This window comes from Schistocerca serialis, chromosome 5, assembly GCF_023864345.2.
Source record: "Schistocerca serialis cubense isolate TAMUIC-IGC-003099 chromosome 5, iqSchSeri2.2, whole genome shotgun sequence".
NCBI classification, from domain to species: Eukaryota; Metazoa; Arthropoda; class Insecta; order Orthoptera; family Acrididae; genus Schistocerca; species Schistocerca serialis.
In genome coordinates, this window is record NC_064642.1 from 318,597,706 (window position 1) to 318,624,789 (window position 27,084).

Sequence of the window (27,084 nt, forward strand, 5' to 3'; positions counted from 1 at the left end):
AAAGTTATAGAAAGTGATAATTTCTGGGTTTTTATCATTCCCTGTATTTTCGTCAATATTTCCATTGTGGTGAATCGTTGACAGTAATAATACCACTCTATTTCTTTTCGGCACATAAGAGACTAAGGTGCAATTTTTCTGAAACCCAAACATAGATGACTCTTCTTGCCGGTTTTTAGTGCTAATAAATCACCTTGGGATTTCTCTCTTGTTCTTCCTCAGGGTATCAACGATGGTCGTCTTCTTTGTAATCAATGTGTTTGCAAGCTCGTAACTTGTAAAATAATTGTCGCAAGTTATGTTGCAGCCTGTATTCAGGATAGGTTGGCAAAGTCTGTGAACAATTTCAACTGTCTGGTGTCATGTCTGTAAGGGCCTTCAGGCTGTTGCCCAACATACACCTCCATGTTGAATGTGTAAAACATTCTGGCATCCACTGCTGCAAAAATCTTTACTCCATACTTGTTTGCCTTATTTAGCATGTACTGTCGGAATCTGCATCTTCCACGGAATGCTTCTAATTTTTCAACTGTTACCTAGTTTTTCATCAACTGTCACGTATTCAGAAACTGTATAAGCCTTCTGAAAGTTTCAACAATTAGACTGAACACCTGTCTTATCGCCGCCATGTGATCTGTTTTCTCCATTTCCATTCCCGTTTGTTTATCATCGAATCTGAGACATCGAAGGAGAAAACGAAATCTGCTTATGCCCATTGTGAGATGAAATATTTCAACTCCTGTGCCATCTGTTCGCCACAAACCTTGTACACTTAGTCGATGGGCACGCATCACACCAGTGTAGTACAATAATCGCAATAAGGCCTTTATTTCAGCTTTATTAGTTTGTTGTGCATCTCTTTCCCTTGAAAAGTTTCCCTGGATACTTTGAATGTACCTTTAAGAGCAGTCAACGAGTATGTATATAATGTTTCCATCAAAAAGCAGTTCCCAGCACTGTAGAGGATTTGTAGCACTTTTCGCAGCACCTTTCACACCTGGTAAATGAGTTATTTTGTTATGACAACGTGTGCGGGAGTTCTTTGGCGGGGCACGTGATTTCCATACTGTTCCGTCTTTACCGACAAGCACATCACTGTCATCACCACGATCACTGTCTTCTGATTCATCATTCGACGTTTTTTGTTCGGTGCCGGAATCACTTTTCCACTCGGGGTCCTGGATTTCTTCAAAGTCGATTTCTCCATCTTCAGAATCACCACTTCTTCAATCAAGTTCCTAATTCTCTCCTCCTGTGCCTTGTAAGAATAAGCCATGATGCAGTTACAACACTTACAACATACTAAAATAATGTACAAAGCACGAAAAAATCTGTTCTACCACTAAACTAAGCAGATACCGCAAATACGCGCACGCGTGAATAACCTAGCCGGAGCTAACAATAAACTGACACCAGCGCAAGCGGCTGGTCTGTGAGACACTAGACCTCTTTGTTGTGAGCTAACCGGAAGTGCTATTGTTGAAATACCAGATACACCATACCAAACGACTCCTATTACACTCACTTAAAGGTACTAGGAAGATAACTTCTTGGAAACAACTTTCAGACATAGCATTAATGTGAAAATATTCCCCTTGGTCTGACAGACCACCTGCGTGTACTGACGGGTTAACTTGCTCAGAAGTACAATTGTTAGTTCTAAGAGTGCCCACCAATACTTTTGTTCGGTCACGGTTTGACTAACAAGTTGCGAATCGACACGCGCTTCCTTGTTTTTGCTAACTGCGAAATTATCGCTTGCCTACGTGAAGCGCTCTGTCTTCATGCCTTCCAACTTAGCCGGCCGGAGTGGTCGTGCGGCTCTAGTCGCTACAGTCTGGAGCCGAGCGACCGCTACGGTCGCACGTTCGAATCCTGCCTCGGGCATGGATGTGTGTGATGTCCTTAGGTTAGTTAGGTTTAATTAGTTTTAAGTTCTAGGCGACTGATAACCACAGTAGTTAAGTCGCATAGTGAAAAAAAAAATCCAACCTAATATTCACATTCTTCCAATAATCTAATCCATCATTCGTAACCATGACGAACCGTCTGAATCCGTATCTTCGCAAGCATAACCGAAAAATTTCCCTTTAGATTCTGAATAACACAAACAATCTCTGACGTAAGTTTTATTCGTTAGTTTATGTCTATATGCGTAAAATAACTTGTGACAAAACCTGGGTTAATTTTCTTTGTCGTACACTTTCTTTGAAGATAAAAATATTACTATTCATATTTTGTACTTCGCTATTTCCTTTTGAAATCCGATCATGTCGATCTAAGTAGGTTGGCTATTCACCAATTGTTGGAGTGTAATTTACCGCCGTTCCCTTTTTGGCTTGTAGAAAATGTAACAGTTTCAGATTATGTAATTTACTTTCTACTTTTGGCTTGAAGAAGACGTCTCATGGGCAAGAAGGCTTGCCGTTCTTTGAACGTTTCTTTGATTGGAAGACGACGCGGCTGCATTGGGAGGACTTGCTATTCGTTAGACTACGGTATCAATTGTATCCTAATAAGCATTTTATAGTGGGACTACTGCCACCACCTGGACTTCTATATTTTCTGCTTCAGTTTCTTTAGATTCCGCAACATAATTCTAAACGTTAAAAAGCTGAGATAGCTTATTTGTTTTTGATATAACAGTTTTGCGTTTTCTTAGACCTGCGTTCATGTTGATTATCTCGATCTGCGTAGAAGAGAAAATAAATTACAAAATACAATGAAATTTTACCATTTAATCGGTTGACATTACACAACAGTATTATAATTTACATACATTTCCTACTGAAGCCAGTGCCAGTCGACTGTTATTTGTAGTAAGGAATATTAAATTAAGCTGAACACGTGTACACTAAATTATGCATAGACTGGCAGCAGCGAGAAGTAACACGACGTCTACCGAATTCTTCCGAGATCTAGCGTACGGAACTAGGATGGCTAGGCTCACTAAAAGATTTACCGCTGCGTATTTGCCATGCATTTGTCGCAAAACGATACGTACATTTTTTGGGTGTTTATGGTCATACAAATATTTAAAACATAAATTCTTTTCGTATCTTGAGCAATTATAAATGCTAGCCTACTGAAATCACATGTTTAATACAAATTCGCTTCAATAAATTTATGGAGAACAATAAAGTCAATACAGTCACTCAAGTATCAGAAATTAAATTTATGAAAAGAATTATATTTATAACCCAGTTAAACGAATAAAAATAAAGACCACAATCAGTTTGATTCGGATTTTAAAAATCGTTCTGTAAGCCTAGAGCCTTGGTATGTGTACCATGGTCTTAGGCATTATCGGCCGAAAGTCGACATTATCCGGCTACAATCCCGTAACTTAGGATAAACGTGCAAGCGATTTAACGCCTACGTTTTAGGTGCCGCGGATAGGCAGAACTAGATGTTTATCGATGGCTTACCTTCTAACTGTTATCGTTGCCCGTGTTCTTTTCACATTTCACGGTTTTCTTAAGATCTTACTGACTGGGCACGGACCCATTCACGTTGCTCGTCTATCATCTTGTGTCAGACTATTGCCAGGGAACGGCATGGGCTGCTGCAGGTACACTTGTACTCGTATTGTTGAAAACTTCCTTCTCGTCACACGATTTGTTTATTCTTAGAGGACATACTGAAAATAATCTCCACGTGATTAAGGGAACCATCTAGCGATAACAGCAGGCTGGAGTTCAGCTTTGGCACCTGAACCGTTTCCCTGTACCCCGAGGACAAGCGATCCTATATGAAGAGAGAAAAAAAAGATAGGAAAAATAGTGAAATAGATCAATGAAGTGAAGTTTCACTGTGTCAAAATAATTAAAGATGGACTGGAAATGTTTCAGAGAGCAAGATCTGCTAATCATTTGACTCGTTTACACAGGTGCAGTCACCTAAACGTGATATGGCAGCTGGGACAACTGTTCTGAGCGGCGTTTCCGTGGGGACGCTGTTATGTGACGGGGGCAAAAGAATGGAAAAAGGTAAAATAAAATTGGAAGTGGAAAGACAAAGTAGGAGAGGAAGGAAGAAGAAAAAAAGTAGTTGCAGTAGTAGTAGCAGTGACAGAAGAAGAAGGGAGAGGATTGAAGACACTAAAACGAGAAGGGAGCAGAGATTTATGAAGGAAATCACGAGGAAATTAGGATTGGATATAACGGTAGTCCCATGAAACCTATCTTTCACTAGTATGGACACATTTGTTTACCGTCTTAAATTACTAGATGAAGCCTTTCTAATTATCAGTACAACGAAAAACCAACCAAAGTTGCAAATTTCACCCTTTTTTTTTATTATTCACTCGATCACGAGTTTCGGGCCGGGACCCACTTTCAGATTACCGTAACATAGTCAGAAGTGGTATTCCCGGAAATGCAAAAAGCATGTCAAAAATATGCAAACGAACAGTTACAGAGTGTGCACCGAGCGAGGTGGCGTAGTGGGTAGCACACTGGACTCGCATTCGTAAGGATGGCGGTTCAATCCCGCATCCGGCCATCCTGACATGGGTTTTCCGTGATTTCCCTAAATCGCTTCGGGCAAATGCCGAGCTGGTACCTTTGAAACGGCACGGCCGACTTCCTTCCACATACTTTCCTAATCGAATGAGACCGTTGGCCTCACTATTTGGTCTCTTCCCCAAACAACCCCACAGATTGTGCATAAACTTACAGTTGGATCCTTCTATCGACCACCATAATCACCTTCAGATGTAACCTGCCCGCATCTCGTGGTCGTGCGGTAGCGTTCTCGCTTCCCACGCCCGGGTTCCCGGGTTCGATTCCCGGCGGGGTCAGGGATTTTCTCTGCCTCGTGATGGCTGGGTGTTGTGTACTGTCCTTAGGTTAGTTAGGTTTAAGTAGTTCTAAGTTCTAGGGGACTTATGACCACAGCAGTTGAGTCCGATAGTGCTCAGAGCCATTTGAACCATTTTTCAGATGTAACCAGAAACGTCACAGAAAACTTAAGTTCACTAGTACATAACTTCCTCATTCATACTGTCAATGAATATTGATAAAATTACCTGTTTTGTATAAGGATGGGTTGACAAGACGTCCTGCAAAACTACTAAATGCGTTCTCTGAGAATTATCTACAACAGATTGTTTGAAAGCACACTCTTGATGGAAATATCCTGGATCTAATAACAACAATAAGACCTTACCTTTTTGAGGACGTCCGCGTAGAAACTGGTATCAGTTCAAAAATGGTTCAATTTGCTCTAAGCACTATGGGACTTAACATCTGAGGTCATCAGTCCCCTAGACTTAGAATTACTTAAACCTAACTAACCTAAAGACATCACACACATCCATGCCCGAGGCAGGATTTGAACCTGCGACCGTAGCAGCAGTGCGGTTGCCGACTGAATCGCCTAGAACCGCTCGGTCACAGCGGCCAGCGCTGGTATCAGTCACCATGAAGTGTTTGTATTGGGTTGGTGCACAAGTTCGTGACGTTTTTCCTAAGGTTTAATAAACACAATAGAGACACATAACAGAGACTTTAGTCATTCTTAATATATATAGTCCTTCACTGTAGTCTGCGAACGCTGGGGTAACTTTTCGATTCCGCGACTGTGGCAATCACATGATACTGAGGCGAAGAATTCGTCGAGCCATGTTCGGAGCGCCATTTCATCCGAAAAGGAAGTTCCTTGAAGGTTGTTCGATAGGCAGCAGAAAAGTTGAAAATCTGAGGGCACAATACAAGATGAATAAGGTTTGTGCTGAATGACTTCCCAACCAGCTTCTGTACAGTGTTTTCTGTCAGTCCAGCAGAAACGCGGCGAGCGTTATCGTAGAGTAGTATCACTGTTCCTGATCTTTGGCCGGCCGGTGTGGCCGTGCGGTTCTAAGCGCTTCAGTCTGGGACCGCGTGACCGCTACGGTCGCAGGTTCGAATCCTGCCTCGGGCATGGATGTGTGTGATGTCCTTAGGTTAGTTAGGTTTAAGTAGTTCTAAGTTCTAGGTGACTGATGACCTCAGATGTTAAGTCCCATAGTGCTCAGAGCCATTTGAACCTGATCTTTGTTCTTGGAATGCGTTTGCAGTGATGGTTAAACTTCGTGGAAGCAATTCGTAGTACTCCACATCGTCACTGTCCCACCAGAGGCACAATATTTATTTTTTGTGGGGGATGCAGGTTTTTGTACCGGGAGTTTCTGCTCTGTTTGGGCTCAACCATTGCTTTCTGTTCCTTATGTTAGCGTAAAGAAAAGACATAATTTCTCGTCACTGGTAACAAAACAGGATAAGAGCGGTCGGTATTGTTCACAAACCAACTGATGACGAGCAAGCAGAGATGCACATTTGGCTAGCTGCTGCCTTCTGTGACTTTGGCTTAGAGCATGCAGTAACCATACACTACACCCGATTTTTGACCCTTCCCCATTGCATGCATGGGTTCCACGACGATGGAATGCTCACAGTTCATCCCATTTGCCAGTTCTCGAGTACACTGACGTGAGTCATTGTGGATTAATGTGTTGCAATGATCTTCATGAAACCCGAAGTTCTTCCTGAACGTGTAGAGTCACTAACGTTAAAACGATTCTCCTTAAAGCGAGAAAAACATTTTTTGTCGTACTCTGACCACTGGCATTAACCCCATACAAGGCGCTTATGTTTCTGACTGCCTCCGCTGCTATCACCCCTCTACTGAACTCAAACAGAAGAAAACGTCGGAAATGTTACGATTTTTCCACTTAGCACTCCATTTTCTAGCGTCCACAGCTCAACTAATTATCTCCAAATGACAAAATGACAATACGTAAACTCAAATAGCAACAGTGAACCACAAATAAAATATGATAATCGATAAATAAACCCATTGCAACCGGAATACCAAAGTGCAAAACAAAACGCTATGAACTTATGCACCAGCCTAGTAGAAACAGTGATTAACGAAATATTTTTTTCCGCACCCTAGTCTGCAAAGACTTTTATGTTCATTCAGTCGTGTATTCACGTCTTTTTGGTTGTTCCAATGCAGACATATCAGACATAGAGGGAATTTACTATACTTTGTACGCCGACATAGCATAGGGTGTCCATTTCATTTTCATTGAAAAAGGGGACATTTAAAATAAATTAGAGAAAAACCTGGGACAATGAAGAGAAAAAAAACGGGACATAAAAATTGTATAGACTAATTTAATACACATACAAGTTTACCTTTAAAACGTGCACTCAGATGACACCCAAATAACTTTTTACAATTATTCTGCCACACTATCACCGTACTTTTCACTTTTATGTACTTTATCAAGAAGTGCATATTCATTTGAAATTGTATCATTAAAGTCAGTACACGATACACCATTAAAGTGTGTTTTGACAATGAGCAAGGCCCTCACTGTTTCAACTTTCATTCTGGTTTTTTCATCTGACCACAAAGAGTTCAGTAGCGAAAGCACACGTTACACAGCAGCATTTGACCCAGGAATTGAATCATGTTTTTCATGTTAATGTTTTTACTTTTGAAATAAGCAAATACTTTAGACCACGTTGCACTAACACTTTCTTTGTCTCCTTCTTCACTTTTTATGAAGTTCTGTGCACATGAAAATTCATCAAACAGTTCGTCTTCATCAACAGGAAAATTTGGTACAATACTTTTAACAAAAACACATCAGTCCTGAATATCCTTTACTGTAGCTGATCCTTTTCAGTATTAACCCAGTCAAATGCTTTAAAAGGCGTGAGAAATGGTAAACACCATTCTTTAATATACTCAATGCAAGAGTCATAGAAGATGTCAGCATAAATATGAAATTGTTCTACAGTAATTTCACCCTCTTCTTCCAGCTTTCTTAGAGTCTCATGTACAAAGGATGTGGGAAATCTTTCAGATTTTCTACATTCCAATTTGCTCAATTATTTATTTCTTGATAAACTTCCACTATTGTGATTTCTTGTTTCTCAATACATTTAATTGTTGTGGAGAAAGGTTTTAGCTGGCTAGCAAGAAAATGTAGAAGAACAATAGGCACAAGGTTATCAAAGAATTGTTTACGGATAACAGGACACTTATGAAGGGAAATGAAATATGATTTCAAAGCAGGAAATATCTCTACAATTCTTTCCAATGCTGGTAGCAGAGATAGCCACCTTGTCTTGCTGTGCCCAAGTACAGTTTTGTGTACAGTTTCAGTAAACTTACAGAATTACTTCAGAGATTCAACCCTTACTGTATATATGTGGAAATCCTGGTAGATTTTGTTTACAATTAAGTGGCAGTCGATGGGTAGGCAATCTGAGCCAGTTTGTAAGGAATTGTGCTCCACATGTGCGGGACAGCCAACACCTACTATATTATTCACTGTGTTCTGTTGCAGTTTATAGAACAAATTGTTTTTTTCCTTTCCTCTGCTTGCCACCAAAATTGGTGTTAGTGTTGTCTGCAGAAACTACAATCACCTTTCCCCCAAGATCATATTTCTTTAAAACCTCCAGCACATAATTCTGAAGTAAATCTGAAGTTTTTCCAGCAAAATTAAGCAATTCGGGCACTTTCACCGTGATGCCATTTTCAGGATGAAAATACCTGATAAGGAGAGGAACCAACTTCAAATCCAGATGATTCGATGTATCAATCATTACAGAAATGAATCGAGCACTTTTCATTCATTTAAAACCTGGGGAGCTGCATATTGTGCAATGACATTTGAAATGATTGCATTACATTTTGTGTGTCCACATGCGAATTTAGGATTAAAAAGTTTTTTAACAACTGCTGTAGTACAGTCCATTAACTTAAAGCTATGGTTATGCATTGCACTGTGGTATGCAAACGTAGCTTCTTGTGCTGCCAACTGCCTATCCATTTCTGCTACTGATTTTTGGTTTACATAGTAGTCACTCACGCATTTGTTTGCTCTTTTTGTTTGATCACTCATGCGATGTTTCTTAGTCTGAATGTGATTCACAATGTCAGACCTTACACCATGATCAATAGCAAATTTTGATCTGCACAACGTACACTCTACAGTTTCTCCACTACCAGTGATAAAAGGAAACTTGCTTTTTATATTGCTGTTAAAATTACACTTTCGTTTTGGCATAATGAAACAGTGATTGCACAGTGCAAAACATTAACAGTGAGGTGATGAAAGCCAGAGAGCAAGTATTAGTGGTGTAGAGTATCTCTGGACCGAAAGGACGGATTCAGCGGATCGATTTAGAAGAGAAGAATCTTCGTTGTTATTCGTAACCTATAGTGCGTTTAAAATTACTTACGATTGTTGACAGTTCGGTACATGTTTGGGGTATGCTGAAAGTCATCACACGCTTCCTAGCCTAAATAATTGAGCAGTTAATAGCAAGTCAAACAACCAGTAGCGTAAAATACTCTAGCCAAGTGGAATCATAAAAATACGGGACATTTGAGCGTCTTCCAAAAAAGTTTCGGGACAGCGGGACATTTTGGTAAAAAACGGGACTGCCCGGGAAAAACGGGACGAATGGACACCCTAACATAGCAGAGCTTTTATCCCAGCAAGTACGTGGCATATTTTGTTAGGCTGTCTAAAAATTGCCTGATGTTATGTTTCTGTAAAATATTTCCGGTCCGATCAGTTACTTTTTTAAAAAAAGGAGAGAAACTGTGTTCTTCCATCGTTGTCTTATCCTTATCATTCGACCTACAGTTATTTGGTTGTAGAACTGTATTTACGTCTTTTCGCGAATAGCCGTTTTTCACAATAGCCTGTTTTAGATTTTTAATTCGGCGTATAGGTATTCCGGCTTGTAAATTCTTTTGGCTCTGTTGATAAGATTTTTAATGATATCCATCTTTTGTTGTTGGCGTTGGTTGTAGCGCTTATGCAAATACCTGGCTGTTTGCGTGACTTTTCCGTAGAACGTTAGGAACAGAAAAACGTCAGCGCCACGACAATACAGCCCGGAAGACCCACCAGTAGCTAAGACATCGGTCGTGAAAGCCTTCATTGTATGAAATTATAGAGTTCGTTTTACGTTTGTTGTCTTGTTTGCTACAGCCAACACTGATCGTCAACGAGAAACGATTCGCGATATTGTTGCAAACAACGAATTTGGACGGTGTGTTGTTTCGTGTTTTGAATTGTATCATACAAAAAAGAGTTTTTAAAATGTGTACCTTTTACTTCACTGTAAAGTCATTTTGACCTCAGTAGACGAGTAAACGGCATAAGTGACCATAATTTTTTTGAAAAAGATGCCCTGGGCCCCCAGTTACCCCAGGTATGCCACAGACTAGATCAAAGATCATTCTGAAGTAAGACTCAAACATCCGTGACAGGTGACAACATAGAGAAATATTTTTGCCGTAAGGATTTAAAAACTTGATCCGTGAGTGCTTCCAAGTTAATGCTGAAGGCCTGAAGCCTAAAGTAACATAAATGACAACTATAAATTATAAAAAAAATACACTGACGTTCTTAAGGACCTGAAAAACGTAATTGTTACGAGTAGGAGGTGTAAGGAACATAGTGTTGTTCAAAAGTGCTACAAAGAATCAGTATAGTACCTAAGGCCTTGAAAACTGGGGAGTATGGACGTAGACTCAGAATGACAGTTTATTTACACAGTGATTGACATTATTTATTCGCAATTAAATACCGTGTTTTAATTAACGAAGTAAGTTATAGACCCATACTGCGCAATACAACATATTTTTGTATCTACCCACAGTCGAATCCAGGATTTTGATCTGGAAGGGGCTGAAATCATAGATATTTTGTATCACAAGCTGTCTCCGAATTATCTAGTGTCAAGGAAGGTTTCTTCTTAAACTGTCATAATACCAGCTGCAATCGCGAGAAAATTTTCGAGCCCGTCTGAAAGCTATGTTGCTAAACGTTCTTAATCATTTTTTAGTTTAAGAAGAATGAGGTGTAGTTCGAGGCGGGGCTACAGCCCCATAACCCCCCTCCCCGTCTCCTTCCTTAGATTCGCCTTTGTATCTACCGCACGAGACGAAGGTCGAAAACATATAGCACTGAAGTTTTTGAATGACAGAGCCTCGTGAAATTTTCCTTCTGTTTCCAAAACATTGAGAAGAATTTAATTTAAAGCACAAACACCGAAACTGTGTGACATAAAAGAGTCAGCCGACCTGATAACGAGTTACCGGGACGCCCGCACAACAGTCCTATAGTTGAATATTGAAAATAATCCGTGGTTGATGCAAAAACAGAGCGTTCTTTTTCCAAGCTGAAAACCTTTAAAAAATATTTACATTGTACACTGAGCGAGGAACGGTTATGTGGTCTGAACATAATGATAATGCCAGAGTCGCGGATTATTTGATTGGCGAGCGAATGTAAATCTTAACAGGCAGAAATCGAAGCAGACGGAGTGCATCTCGCAAGAATGTACTCGGAAAACTCCAAGACTCGTCCTTAGTACAGAAACTGCAAGTATTCTTCAGCGGCCTTCTTATTCACCCCGTAGTAGAGAAAATAATTTTCCCGCGCTCCATTTGTGCGCGGAAGAGGAACAGAATTTGATTTATCGTTCAGTAAAAAGTGTCTACCCAATTTACGGTGATTCGCAGATTATAAAGGAAGATGCAGATGTCTCCATAGAAAATGAAAGACAGCGAAATATAGGTTTTTCTAAAATAATATACCATTTTGGGTATGTGGCAACGAAGAATATGAAAAGATTTTTCATACCGATACCAGTCACAGAATTTTTTGTTGACTTACTTAAATATGAGGAAATATTGATTTTGTTTGTGAATCTAGACGGTATAGTAACTGTGGGCCAAAGTGTATTAACAATGAAGCTACAAAATTTGAAATCAAATTTCAGAAAAGAGCTCAGATAGGGGCAGGCCTCACGAAAAAAAGGGTGGGAGATGGGGATTAATTATATAAACCAACACTGTGATGACTGCAATAAAAAATAGAGCACCACAGCCTCTATCTAGCTACCTTTACTTCCTTCTTTGACTAATCCTGCATATCCCTAGACGTCATGTTCTTGTGGTTGTCTGGTGTACAACTTCATTTTAGCGATTTTTATACCTTACGTTTGTTAGTCTTTGTACAATACATGTATTACTGCAACAAGAGAGATGTAATTACTAAATAGTGCATTTAGTTTCTCATGCCTTACGTTTTATAATGTCATACGTATATGATTAGATGTTATGTCTGTGTGCTTTTAAATGATCTGCTACATTGTCTCTCATAAGCCAACAGTAATTCTGTATTCATTTTCCTATGTTACTATCTGGATCCATAGTTATAACTCTGCCATTCTGGAACGAGGACATTGTAAATGCTGTACATTTTTTAAAAAAGTTTCTTATTCTACTTATGTAAAACCAGATTGGCGAACGTCACTTCACTCGCATAAACTGTGTGGTCAATATAGACTTATTTTTTGTTTTTCTTTAGTCGAGTTTTTAAGTTGTTTACAAACTAACAAACTGCAACACCTTCCAAAACTTTTCTCACTGATTGAGATCACAGAGTGAACTTCTGATCAAAAAGCGGTTCTGATAGCTGAAATCCAAGGTGTCTGTTAATCATGCCTTTTAAGTTTTTGTGGTATTATTTCCATATAAACTGCCATTCCATGGCGCGTAATTCTTAATATCTAAGCGAGAAGTTAAACACCATTTTACACAGATTTACCTTTAAAATTTTTTAATATGACGAAATATTTTCTGAAAAATTGTTATCCCCTAATTCAACCTGTACAGGCTGATTTTCAAAAAGCAGTAAAACACTTATTTTTTGTCTGAGGTGAGTGTCCTTGTAATTGAATGTGCAGCTCTATGTGTGCGGAAGAACAGAGGAAAGATGGGAGACTGTGTCACCATAGCTCATAGAAGATTCACGCCCAACATGACTGTAGACCAGTACCCTAACAGACGCTGTGGAGAAGTTTCCTGTGAACAGTGTGACAAGCAGGTACATAGCCACAGTTTTTTTATTTTTTTTTTATTTTTTTTTACGAGATTCCACCTGATGACAGGCCTTGCGGACCCCGATGGATTAAAATGAACGTGTCTCCTTATTGTCACATGTTACCTCCCTTGCTTCAATATTTTGGCATCAAACAAACATTCTTCAGTCATAGCGAAACAATTAACTGACGGAAATTAATGGTTGTATTTAATTGTGATTACTGTTATGGCAGACAGTGTCTGAATTTCATACTATTTCCTATTGGTAGACTAAGCAATTTCAAGTCGTTTCTGTTACTGATTTTGGATCTTAACACTTAATCCGAAACATCTCTCAAATGTTCGAAACTAGAAACATGCGCTATCACTTAGACCTCGTGATATTTTTATCTTATAATTCCACATTAATCGAGAAAAATTTAGTATATAATTAGGTAATTCGTATTCTAAGTAAACTTAATGTTGTACAGGGCGTATAAAGCCTGTTTTTGTTTACTTTATCTAAGACGAACACGAAGTAGGCCTATCGTATGTGCACTGACTTAATCTCAAGTCTTCAAGTGATTGTTAATATTGTTACAACAGTCACGATATCCATGAATATAAATGAGAGATTGCAGAAAACGTAAACGAAGATAATGATCAAATGAACTGAATATATTAAATCACAACACTTTTGCACAGCCGAAACATATCTCTCTACTATATTCCAGGTAAATTGGATGACGTCATTTGGTGCAGTTTTGCTCCTTTTTCCTGTTCTTGGTGCCAGGACACTTCATACACGTCTTCACCTTTTCCATGCTGTCACTTGGTCGCCTCTAATACGATTTCGTCAAATAAATTCTCCCACATTTGAGATTTAGAACGATTTTGCCCCAAAAGTCTAATTTTGGTTGTTAGTCCAAGCATTTCTCCTTTCAAAATGTAATACTGAGATGTTTTTCTTGCTTAATAGGCTCAGAACATTCCCGCTTGAAATTATTTTTGTCGTAAAAATACTGTGTTTGCTGTGACGAACAATTTATGGTACAGATCACACGAGGCTCTTCTTCCAATCAGTGTAAAGAACTAGTAATACTAGTGAAGTACACCAATATCACTCTCTGTTCCATAGTGACTATCGCCTACCATAAAATCACGATCATCATCAAAATCATCATAAATGTCGTAGTCGTTCCCATTTTATTCTTCGCTTATATCATGTAGCTGCTCTTGCACTCAAACTTCAAAATTTGGATCAGCTGCAGACATCTTACTGCTCTCAGACATTCGCTCCATGCGTTAACTTATAAACCATAAATTCACACATATAATAAAATGTTGTAAATAAGAAAATCCGAAAAAGCATCTGAAAGCAAAATATGTAGTAACATACGGTCAGTAAACGGCGTTGCAGGATTCAAAGTTGCAGTGAAGACATATCTAATTGAATAATATTTTCTTTCATAGCCTGAAAGAGTTTTTTGATAAAATAATGTAGATGCTCTGACAGTTATGTACCAGTATGATCCGTTTAAACCATAGTAGTATTGTAACCACTGAACCAGTGCTAGTAATGTACCAATAACCTGTATTGTAACCATAATTTTAATGATGTTGTATAATGATAGAAATAGTAGCGGTATTGGGGGGGGGGGGGGGGATATCAATATCCGTGATACTGCACCTCAAACCGCGCGGCCACTCAGCGCGGCTCAAACATCTTACTGTTCAGTCTATGTACCCGCAAAATCTCATGAACATATAAATAAATGTCAGTGTTCCAGGCACCCAATGCCGTGCTCAGCTCTAAACAATATATATCATCGTTAGACTGATAGTCAAACTCAATGTTGAATGTTGCTTTACACGCAGCAAGTATTAAGACGAAGATGCTGACAAAGGCAGACCATGACATTTTACAGTGCCACCACGCTTGATCTTTGAAATGGGCGATGGGTCTGAGAGACCATGTTTCTCGTAAATGGTTGACGATAATACGGTACATGTCGCAATAACTTTTATCAGTTGGTGCCGTCTGAATAAAGTTAAATACTGGTAACGAAGTTTAATACGCTGATGATTTACTGCTTATGAATGACAATCAGAAATAATGCTGCGTATTGTTAGAATTTAAAACAAAAATAATTTTTGTTACAGCAAATATAAGAGAGTGGTACTTCAACAGCTGTTTACAGGACTAAGAAAGCAGAAACTTGATTTTTCATCTGACGCCCTCGAAAATACCAAGCACACAAGCTAGTATTCGGGAATAACGTCGGGGCTTTAGTATTAGCCGTGACGGTAGGACGACAAGATTACCATAGCTGGAGAGCTACTCGTAAAACTAACGGAACTGCCTCTAGTGACAAAACGCTACAATAAAGTTAATGCAAAAATATGTGACATCATTCTGAAGTTGCTGTCTGATTGGTCCTGACGTCATCGATTTTGAATCACGAGACAATTAGATGATGTTTCCACTATCCATGGATATCGCATTATAACCGTTGGGAGCATGAGAACAAACAGCAGTTTACATTGTGATGCAGAGGGGTGGGAATAGCTCGCTGGAAGTGCTAGTGGAACGTATTGATCAGATGGCAGTTCATTAAAAAGGAAATACTGAATGGATGAGTTGTATTGTCAGCTTTAGGCCGAACGAATGACGCTCTTGTTTTAGGCAACATCCCAGTCAATATCTGATGTTAACCAAATAAGTTTGCACCAATTTTAGCATCTGTAGTTTAAGTGCTTTTGCAAATGCATCTAATAGGTAGCGAAACTGGGAGGACAAATAATTTAAATTATAGGCGAATATTACTCGCGAACTGTAACCGGGCACCTCACTAGCGTGGGCTGCACAGAGCTTTGGGTCACGAAGTGCAGGGTGTAACAAACACGGCTTTTAATTTAAATTATAGGCGAATATTACTCGCGAACTGTAACTTGGCACCTCGATAGCGTGGGCTGCACAGAGCTTTGGGTCACGAAGTGCAGGGGGTTAACAAACACGGCTTTCATATACTGCAAGTGTGCAGTGCAGGTAATATAAATCTGTGTCTTGAGCTTCCGCGAGTTCCTGAAAACCGGCTTCATCAGGATCACCATTCATTTTCGAAAAAATTACAATGAAAATAATGCAACAAAAGACAGACAACTGCAGTACAGATAACCGACAAAGCAGACGACAATGCAGTTAACGCCGGCTAACAGTACGCTGCACAGCTGGCAACGAACTTCAGGAAATCAATACCGTACGAAGTTTCCCGATTACTGACGAATGTTAGCGATCAGATCTGAGGACTAGGGAGTCTGTGTGCTAAGTTTAAGTTCCCACGTAGAACATTGCGTGTTGTATTGTAAGTGTACATCTACACAAAACATAAATTGTGGCTGCACGTAATGAAAAAAAGTCACGCTTGTGAGCCATGAATCAGCTGATGTACCAGTACTGTAGCCGTATCTGATTAACTTGCCAGTAATTTAATTCCAGAAATACTACAATAAGATGTAATTGAGGAAAATGACTTTAGTAACTAACTAAAATTTTCATCCTCATGCTTTTATCAACCCGTGTCAGTTTCGCACTTCAGTCATTCCGTACTGGTACATTGTAGATTCACGTAGCAGACATCCATGCTCACAGGTCATTTCGTGTAATCTCACAAAGGGTGATAAGGTGACTATTGCAGAACTTAGTCATATTTGGTCCATGGATACGTACGTGTCTTAATAACAAAACTGACAAATAGCGCTGCCGTAACACTATAAAGATTTATGGTTAATTCTTGTTTTAAAGCTGAAGTGTGTCATTAGTCAGGCACCAATTTCGGTATTTTCAGGGACCAACTATTCAGTAACAATAGACCTCATTTTTTTTATCCATCCAGTATGTAGGCCACTAGGTTGATACAAGGTATAAAAAAGTACGATACTTCATGCAGATTTTTTTATGAAAACTGTTGAAAAATAAAATGTTACTTTGTACAGGGAAACAGTACAGACCGCAGCTTGTGCACTGTAACCCTGTAGACGTAGCATTAAATATAAATAACAATGAAAAGCATTTGGCATTACAATTAATAGTTCTTACCTTCACTTAAAGATGACTCCAATGGAAAAGCAAATCAAATTTGAGAACTTAAGAGTCCTGTGTGTGTGTGTGTGTGTGTGTGGGGGGGGGGGGGGGGGGGGGAGAGAGTGGGGAGTGGATGGTACACAGAAAGTTGAACCTCGACCTGATTGCTTAAATGCTTTCATGCATGGCAAAGAAGAATATCCTAACTCACTTTGTTAATTGGGAAAGAATAAAATGAAAATGCCACTCACGTATACCATCCACATCCAACACTACTGGTAAATAAAAACTGAGTGTATTCTTTGAAAACTTGTTCCTAAAATATTTGTGGTTGATCTGCAGGTTAGAGCCAATAACAATTATCAGTCATTTTACTTAAGGTATAATCTGTATTTCACTGTTATGTTTTTTGAGTGTAAAGACTTACAAGAGACAATTTGGGTGCACAAATGTGGTACTAAATTCTTATTCTGATAATATAATTTAAAAAGGCAACTTCAGTGAACTTAAAGTAAATAGGCAAGCAACAATGAGAGAAATAAATAATTTCTTATACGTATAACTGTACATATCCACGTAAAAATTCTGCAAATAACAGTTCCATAAACAAATTCAAGTATAAAGAAGGAAATTTTTTTAAGACTCTTCCACCTTGCATACAACATAGTTTTCCTTAACATCTTGATCAAAAAATGTAATATGTGAACTTAACGGTGAGATACAATTTTTTCATCGTACTTATTGTCACATTTATACAACTGTGCAATGTGGCTTTGTAATTATGGGACATTCACTTTACATATAACACTGCAAAAGGGGATGCCAACACCTTCTTTCTTACTGGGTCATGAAAGGAATAGTGGTTCAACAGAAGGTGTGGAATTAACCTCATCTTCAAATTCATGTGATACCTGAGAAATGAGTCCTGTGTACCACTTTTCATTATGTTTGAATGCCATACACTACCCCATTTGCATCTGTTTCAACAAAACATTTTCACAAGCTGCCATAGCAACAGTGGTCCTATTTGCATGTGTCTAAAGTCTCTTCATTAGAAAGATATTAGTAGTAGTTATTAGAAATGCATGGTATGATCGTGTTCCTGGATCATTCCTCATTGATTTGTACCTGTGTTTCTAGAAACCTTAATACCATTTGTTTTCGTGCAAAGAGACAAAGAACATATTAAAACCTTGTATTTTGTGGGTACCCGTGTGAACAGTGCAGACATTTTTCCAGTGTAATGGAGCTTGGAGCTCCTCACTTGAAAATGTAGGATTTCAGCTTGCAGTGAACAGATTAAAGTTTTAACTTTACTTCACCTTAATGAAGCATTGTCAGAGCAGCAGCTACTTCTGTTATCACAGAGCAGATGGTACGTACAGCAAAAAAAGTTCAAGATAATAGTGATGTGATTGCTTCTCTGGAACACAGGATTGGTCAAAAGATGTTACCTGAAACTGTGAAACAAATGAAAATGGAAGTTTTTGTAGACTTTGTATAGGAAGGAAAGATCATGTTTTCATCATGGTAGATGACAAGAAGGTTCACATTCAGCAAAAACTTCTTTTAGTTAATCTTAAAGAGTTGTACGCAGAATACGCCACGATGTACCGGATATTAACTTGTCTGTTTCTTCTCAGGAGATCAAATGGTAATGACGGTTTCTTGGAACACAGATACAATTCAGTGAGGGATGGTCCAGGAACATGATCGCACCATGCATTTGTAATACCTTTCTAATGAAAAAAATTTCACCACATGCAAATAGCACAGCTGTTGTTGTGGCAACTTGTGAAAATGCTTTGTTGAAACAAATGCAAGTGCGGCAGTGTCTGGTGTTCAAACACGATTAAAACTGATACAGAGGATACATTTCTCAGGTGCCATGTGAATTTAAAGATAATGAGATTGATTGCACATCTCCTGCTGAATCACAATTTCTTTCATGGCCCATTAGGAAAGATTCAGTTTGGGTCGACTTCTGCAGTGTTATACAAAGTAGATGTGCCATAATTATGAAGTCACAGTACACGGTTGTATAAATATGACAGTAAGTACTATGAATAAATTGTATCTCAGTGTTAAGTTTTTGATCAAGGAGTTAAGGAAAACTATGTTGTATGCAAAGTGGAAGAGTTTTAGAAATACAATTTCCTTCTTTATACTTGAATTTGTTTATGAAACTGTTCTTTGCAGAATTTTTACATCGATATATACAATTGTATGTATAGGAAATCATTTATTTCTCTCGTTATTGCTTCATCTTTTCTTTTACTTCATTGAAGTTGCATTTTTAATTTACATTGACAGAATATGGTTCCAGTACCACATTTGTGCACCCAAATTGTCTCTTGTAAGTCTTCACACCCAAGAAAGATAACATTGAAATACAGCTTATACCTTAAGCAAAATGATTGATGATTATTTTCAACTCTCACCTGTTACAGTTCTGACCTGCAGGTCAACCACAAATATTTTAGAAACGATTTTCCAAAGATTACACTCAGTATTTATTTACTAATTTCCTGTAGTGTTGGATATGGATGGTATGTGCGAGTGGAAATTTAATTTTCTTCTTTGCCAGTTAATTGAGTGAGTTAGGATATTCTTCTTTGCACCCAAAATTACTACCAGGCATGTAAGTACTTAAGCTAAAAATCAGGTTGAGATTCAATTTTCTGCATACCAACCTCCTCCACCCCCCTCCCCCCACCCTCTCCCTAGGACTCTGAAGTTCTCAAATTTGCCTTGATTTTCCACAGTTTCGTTGGAGTCATCTTTAAGTGAAGGTAAGAACTATTAAATGCAATGCTAAATTCTTTTCATTGTTATTTATGCTGAACACTATGATTAAAGCATTACATTTGACAAGTTGAGGTCTGTACTATTTCTCTGTTCAAAGTTATGCTTTTTTTAAAAAAATCACTAATTTAAAGCACAGCATGGAAAAGATGATTTTTTTCAACATTTTTCATAAAAAAATCTGAATAGTGTATCCTACTTTTTATACATTGTATCAGCTTAGTGGTCTACGTAATAGGTGCATAAAAATTGAGGTAAGTAGGTTAACTTACTACTAGGTGGTAAATCTCTAGAGGTAACTCTTCAAACCTGAATTTATCAAATATCTTTAGAATTATGACAGCACTTATTTGTCAGTTTTACTTTAAGACATGTTGGTATCCATGTACCAAACATGTCTAAATTCTGAAAGGGTCACTTTAAAATCCATCAGAGTATCTGTGAGCTTTCATGGAATGACCCTTACTTTTTATTAGTTGTAGTGTGTATAATTACTAAATATTTCTACCTCTCCAACTTTTTAGCATATATCCTTCAATTAAAACCTTAGAATGTTCTTCTGTGTCAAACATACCTTGTGCTATACTTAGCTTGTAGAATTACATAATTTGTTATGTTATGCTCTTCTGGCATAACATAAATGACTTTCAGTTTGTATCTGCTAAATTTTATTGATAGACCCATTCATTGAGTTGACATCTTTTACTTTCCAGTTGTGATTGTAATTGATGTTACATGATTGTGTAACTTGCTTTTCAGTGTAATGAGCCTTCTTGTCTGTAGATGAAGTATTCTGTATATTAATCTTTGTATTGTTATTGTATATTCTCAGAAATGGCTAAGTGGGGTGAGGGTGACACTCGTTGGATTGTTGAGCAACGAGCAGATGCAACAAATGTTAATAACTGGCACTGGTGAGTAGAGGTAAGATTCTGCTCTGCCTCTAAAGCAGTAGCAGTTGCAGAATATTGTATGTCTTTTTTGTTTTGCTTTGCTTTACTTTGAGCTATAAGCAAAGGAGATAAACTTGGAAAGATTAAACTATAACACACATTTCCTTGATAATATTAAAAGCATTTTGAAGAAGTTATTGTGGAAGATCTCAGTGGCAATCAGATGATAATTAGACAGATGGAAAAAAGTAAGTAAACTATTTATTATTTCAAAAGTAATTGCCATAACTGTTAATAATTGTATTCCACTGTGAGAGAAGATGGTCATCAACTTCACGGAAAAATGTTTGCGGTTGCCTATGGAACCATGATTGCACCCAGGTGTGTTCCCCTTTATTTGAAGCAAATTGACAGCCACAGTTGTCTTTCTTCAGGGCTTCAAAAACATGGAAATTGCGTGGGGAGAGATTGCGGCTGTTTGGAGGATGTGTAATATCTTCCCAGTGAAACTAATGCAGCGTAGTTGAAGCAACCTCGGCGACATGTGGGTGGTCATTATCTTGCAACGGAATGGAGTTGTCCATCAACATTACTGGGTGTTTGGACTTGATGGCACACTTCAGTTTTTACAAGTATGTATTGCTTTGTGTTAATTGTTTCACTGTATTCCAGAAAGTCAATGGGCAGTGAGCCCTTGCAGTCAAAGAAAAAAGGTCATCATGACTTTTCCAAACAGGTGTATCTTTTGTTTCAATTACAGTTTAGACGTTTCACTGGGAAGCACTAACACATTCTCTATGCAATCCTGATCATTCCCCATGTGATTTTCACGTGTTTTGAGCCCTAAGGAAATATGTTGGTGGCCATTGATTTCCTTTGGATGAAAACATACACACCTGTATACTGTCATGGTGCCGTAGGCAACTGCAAACATTTTTCCGTGAAGACACTGACCATCTTGTCTCACAGTGGTATAAATGTATTCACAGTTGTAGCTATTACTTTTAAAATAATAAACAGTTTATTACTTTTTTTCCTTCTGTATCGTTTTCATTTGACTACTCCTTATGTAAGTTTAATTTAACTGGCAGTGGCTCACCAGCATATCCTAGGAAGCAAAAGACAAAAGCAATAATATATAGTTTTCCTTAGGTCTCAACAGCTCATCAGGAATGAAAATCACAAATAAATTGGTCTTTCTTTTGCAGGTTTTTTAACACTTCCTCTTAGAGATGACCCAAATGTATTATTAAGTATTCAGAAGTCTCTCATGAACATCCTGAACGCTTCAGATGTTCAGCATCTTCATCTGCATCTGAAGCACCACCTTTGGTAATGGCTTGGTTAGTAAATCAGCCTGCTTCACTGTGGATGGAATATGTTCCACTACAAACTCATTCTTCATGTATTTATTGTGTGAAAAATGATAATGTACGCCAATATGCATACTTCTCTGATGAAACTCTAGATTTTTAATAAATTTCACATCGCTTAAATTGTCAGTGTTCAGCATTGTTTTTATGTTGCTGAACAAAGCCAAGTCTATGAGCAAACGTTTCACCCAAACAATTTCTCTCACTGTCTGACTGACTGCAGAGTATTCCACCTCAGTTGTAGAAAGCACAACCACTCTCTGCTTTGTTGAAGGCCATGTAATAGCAGATTCACCAAAACAATGTACTGGTTGTGGATTTCCTAATTTCCACATCATCAGCATAGTCTGCATCACTGTAGGCATGAAGGTGATTTTTCCTGTTTTGAAGAAAAATAAAATCCATGGTCCATAGTGCTTTTAACATATTTCAGGATCCTGTTCACAGCATTCCAATGGTTTTTCAGTGTCTTCTCAAGATGCAGACTGTCACTGTTAACAGCGAAAGTAATGTCCAGCTGTGTTTCTATCAACAAATACATCAGACTACTACCCACAACATGCCTTTAAGGAACACCGTACATGTCCTTCTATCCATTTTTATGTATGTCAGCACACGTCTGATGATGATGGTCTGCAGTTACTGTTACAGGGTTAGGATCCTCTATCCTGATGCAGTGTAGACTCTTCATGCAAAGGGCACTTGATGTAGAAAAATAGAACTATCCGGCCAACTGTTCTGCCTGCAGTCCTAAGTTTGTACCCAGTTTTCTAGATGTGATGTTAAATTGTCTCCCTTAGCACACTCAACAAGAAGTTAAATGATAACAGGATCCTTAGCAGCAATCACATCATCTACATGTACTGTCTACTAGATTAATGGATTATTTGTTTCCTGATTGTTAAATATACGTGGATCTGTGTTCGTTGGCTGGAGACCAAAATTGCATAAAACTGCTGTGAAACAAGGGTTCCAGCACCTGGAAGCTTCCTCCATGGAAGTTTCCTCCCCAGCCACAGCTCACATGGCACAACTCCCCTTTCTTTACGTGTTGCTGTGCAGTTGAGTGGGAATACTGCATAATTCACAGCTCCTACCACATTTTTGTTGGCAGTCCACTTGCATGCAAACATGTTGTGACTAACTCGACAACAGTTCTGTTTTCCCTTTCAGAGACTCCATTTTCCTGTGGACTGTATCCCATTGTTTTTCTGATGCAAAATGCCACACTGGTAAGTCAGATTCTTAACCTCTTGGTTACATAACTTGAATCCATTACCTGTATACCTGTGTAAAAATGCTTCTCTCTCACTTTAAAGAAATTTTGCAAACATTCAGCTGTGTCTGATTTATTTTTGATGAAATACACCATTCTCCAGTGACTATAGCCACTATAGCCATCCTTCAACATCAAGAAATATGTCATTCCACTCACAGAGTCTTCTTGCATTTTACTACACAAATCTGCATGTACAGGCGTACCCATTTGTTTTGATTTGGTATCTTTGCATGGAAACGAGAGTTTACACATTTTACCAATAATGCAGTCTTTATGCTGAACTTATTATCTCAAAAATTTACCCTGGTGCTTGATAAAATGTGTTTCACTTGCATTATATTCTGAAGTGCCATCCTTTTTTGCCATAAAGAAAGGGGTTCACAAGCAGCAACATTTGTACACATTTGTACTTGACATAACCTTAAATTTCCTTTTAAGCAGTTTGTGATGTCTCTCTCCCTCTGCAACAACACTTTACACATTTTATTGTCTGACTGATGTGTCATACCAGATTGTAGGTTAACTATGGAAAATAGGATCTTTACTGATGTGCTTCTCCTTCCATCCTTCCATTCCTTTCTTGTGTAGGCCAGAATGTTAATGTCTCCAGATCCAGTTGCAGGAATGTATTTTCTGTCACTAGTACCTTTTTTTCCCCTAATGGTTCTCAATCAGTAGAAGTTGGTAAAGTTACAGCTACTAGTGAGGTACTAGCTCATTCACTGTCAATATAACTGTGAACAACGTAACTATCACAGTAGCTTTGTGGTAGTCATTATGTAAGTAAATATCATGTCGTGCTGTTTGACTGTTTATTTCTTTTGTAATGAGAGTACAACCAAATCCCAATCCATCATACAATAGATTCATTATCTCACTTTCACTAAGCCTTTAAGAATCACTTCCCCTAAACCATCACGTATTTGTTGCCTTCATGTGTCACTTCCACTCATTTATATGTTTGTTAAAAAGTGCAAATGGAGATGAAGCCACTCACTCCTTTTCCATCCAGCCTCCTTCCCTGAGCTATTCCTTTTCATTTGGTAGTCTCTCCCCATGGCATTTGGTATGCTGGCTGGAGCTTTCTTCGACTGCTCATCATACTTCCTTCTGTTTGTTGTTATGAAAACTATGGCAAACCGTACACAACCAAATTGATGTTAATCATAGACCAGTAGTTGCCTATATATTTTGCAGACACTTCACCATAGCAGTTTTATGTGGGGGATGGTTTGGACTATGGTTGCATAAGGTACCAATAGAGATTGGGCATACACTGTCTTGTTTATATCACTTCCAACCACAGTAAACCATTTTGGTACCATTTAATGAATGCTTTGTGTGTTGTATGTTGCTCTTTCTTATTCTTATTTTGAAATGAATGAAGAGGTTACTATAGGTCCATCACTAAGTTCAAGCAAGATTTTCATGGCCCCAAGAACGGTCAGCAATTGCTGTCAATATGTGTCAGTTCTGCCTTAACAGAAGCACAAACCATGGCTGTAGGCTACTAGCCCAGCAAGAGGGAGATGGAGCTTGTTCCCATGCACCACTTCTTCCCTTGTGGTTGTTGTTTGTATATGGATGTGGCTGACTGCCACATTAAAGCGTCCATGCTGTACAGAGCTCTGTTTACAGTTAACTTGCTACTTCTCATGCTGTTAATGGGAATCTTGAAGCTGTGAACAGAGACCATAAGATAATTAGCAGGTGTGAATAATGAGGTTTGTTTTTAATTTGAGTTTGTGTTTGCAGGGACTCCCAATTACTTCCTTTATTTCTCATGGCAACTTTGCCCCAGAATACTGTACCCCACTCTTAACTCTAAACTCTACATGCAAATTACTTTTGTTTCTTGTGTAGACCAAGGCTCAACTGAAATTGACTGTTTATAGTAGCAACACATAATAGCAAGGAGTAAATGTACTGAGAAACACATAATAGTAAGGAGTAAATGTACTGGGAAGTGAATGTAAGAACTGCATTAACTTTGAAAACACTTTACCATGTGGACCATTACCTAGTCTACACAATATTCTAATAGTTCGATTTTTCTGAACAAATACTGCCCTTACTTTAGCTGTGTTGCCTCAGATGGTAAGACAGCATCAAAGTGTGAAAATGAGCTAGCACTCTGATCTTCAAAGTCAGCACAATGAGAAATACATAAATTTGAAAACAAAACATGTGGAATTGAAGTTTTTTTTATTAGTTTAACTATATATTGACTTCATTTTCATTTGTTATCCTGTTGGGACCCAAGGAAATTTGTGCACTGTGTTTTGTTTGATGTGTGACAGTTAATGTTAATTAGTGGTATCATAAGGTCATCTTTGCTAGTATGAAATTGAAGGAAATGACACTTTTTGAGATCAACACTGAAAATATTTACTGTGTACCAATTATTAGCCTTTTCAGTAATTATCTGAGCTCTTGTCTGGTACAACTGAATTTTGAGCCTTAGTTAGTATGTGGAAAATCAGTGGAGCGCTTTTCAGTGGAATGATTCCAGGACTCTCGTTAAGCGATTTCAGAAAACCACAGAAGATGAATATTTGGATCGCTAAATTCGATTCCAAATCTTGCTCCCTCTGTATGTGATCCTTAACGATTTCCCCACATTATACAGAATTTTGTTTGCATGTGGTAACAAGGTTTTGTATCATACCTATATCTAAAGGCTATGAATAACTTACTCCATTAACAAATTAAATTCACAATTACATCACAGCTACATTGCAACATTATTATATTTGACTAGCTGTTATGTACTCGCATGTGCTTGACCCATCTTCATTCACAAAACTGTGCTGCTCTTCCTTTATTGTTCTTTCATTCACATATTCTTTCATAGCATTGCCTTTGGCACACGGACTGCGCTGTTGAACATCAACATTGAGTGTGTCGAGTTCAGCGTGCTGCTGAACGCTGAGTAACGATGCCACTTGTGCACACGGTATGTGGGTCCCAACATGGTATACGCGATTGCGACACACTCCAGCAGCAGTTGTGAGATGTTTCTGGTCGTAAATCACACTGTTTACTCAACAGGCGCGCGTAAAATTCACACGTTAGTTCTATTAAAACGCTCGTTTCATCCATTGTCCATATCCTAGTTACGTTGTTCTATATGTAATATACACAAAAACTTCAAAATTGATGTACATGTTTTAAGACAAAAAGGGAAGTACCATGTCTAATCAATAACGACACAGGCTTATAAAAGTTCTATTACAAACAGTGAGAGACAAGTTTGCAATAGTTCCCCACATAAGGTAAACGTTATTTTATCTTTCCCACATTTTGGTAAAACCCTAAGGTCATTCTTACTTGATCACTGTTCCTACCCAGTAGCAGACTCTTTAAAAGATGTGAATTATGAAACTCAAAAGAAAAAGGAACAAAATATCTTTATAGAAATAGCGTAAACTGTCCTGTAGATTAAGCTAACCGAACAAACTCACTCCTCAAAAAGAAGGTGAACTTATGTTTACATAACATAAAATATGTAGTATATACTTACATTAAACTAATAATAAAGTGTCAGAACCTATAAAATACGCAAATGTTAGGAAAAATAATATTTAAGCTTCGTGAGACACGAACCATCGTTTTACCACCCATGGTTGTGGATCATTGACACTACTCACTACACGAAAGTGACAACAATTCATCTGTAGCCAATTCTAACATCTTACAACATGCTAAATGCATTAATTGTAGCTATGTTACTCCCTGAAATTTAATTATAACAAATTGTAC

General features: G+C 38.2%; 1 protein-coding gene across 1 annotated transcript in view; it reads left to right on the forward strand.

Annotated features, from left to right (window-relative positions):
• The first annotated feature begins 16,148 nt into the window (after positions 1 to 16,148).
• Positions 16,149 to 27,084, forward strand: part of LOC126481118 (activator of 90 kDa heat shock protein ATPase homolog 1-like) — a 98,724-nt gene continuing 87,788 nt past the window's right edge. Inside the window, exons 1-2 of the mRNA XM_050104652.1 lie at positions 16,149 to 16,253; positions 20,610 to 20,691. Of these exons, the coding sequence (XP_049960609.1) occupies positions 20,612 to 20,691 (80 nt within the window). The 5' untranslated portion in view covers positions 16,149 to 16,253; positions 20,610 to 20,611. The remainder of the gene's footprint in view (positions 16,254 to 20,609; positions 20,692 to 27,084) is intronic.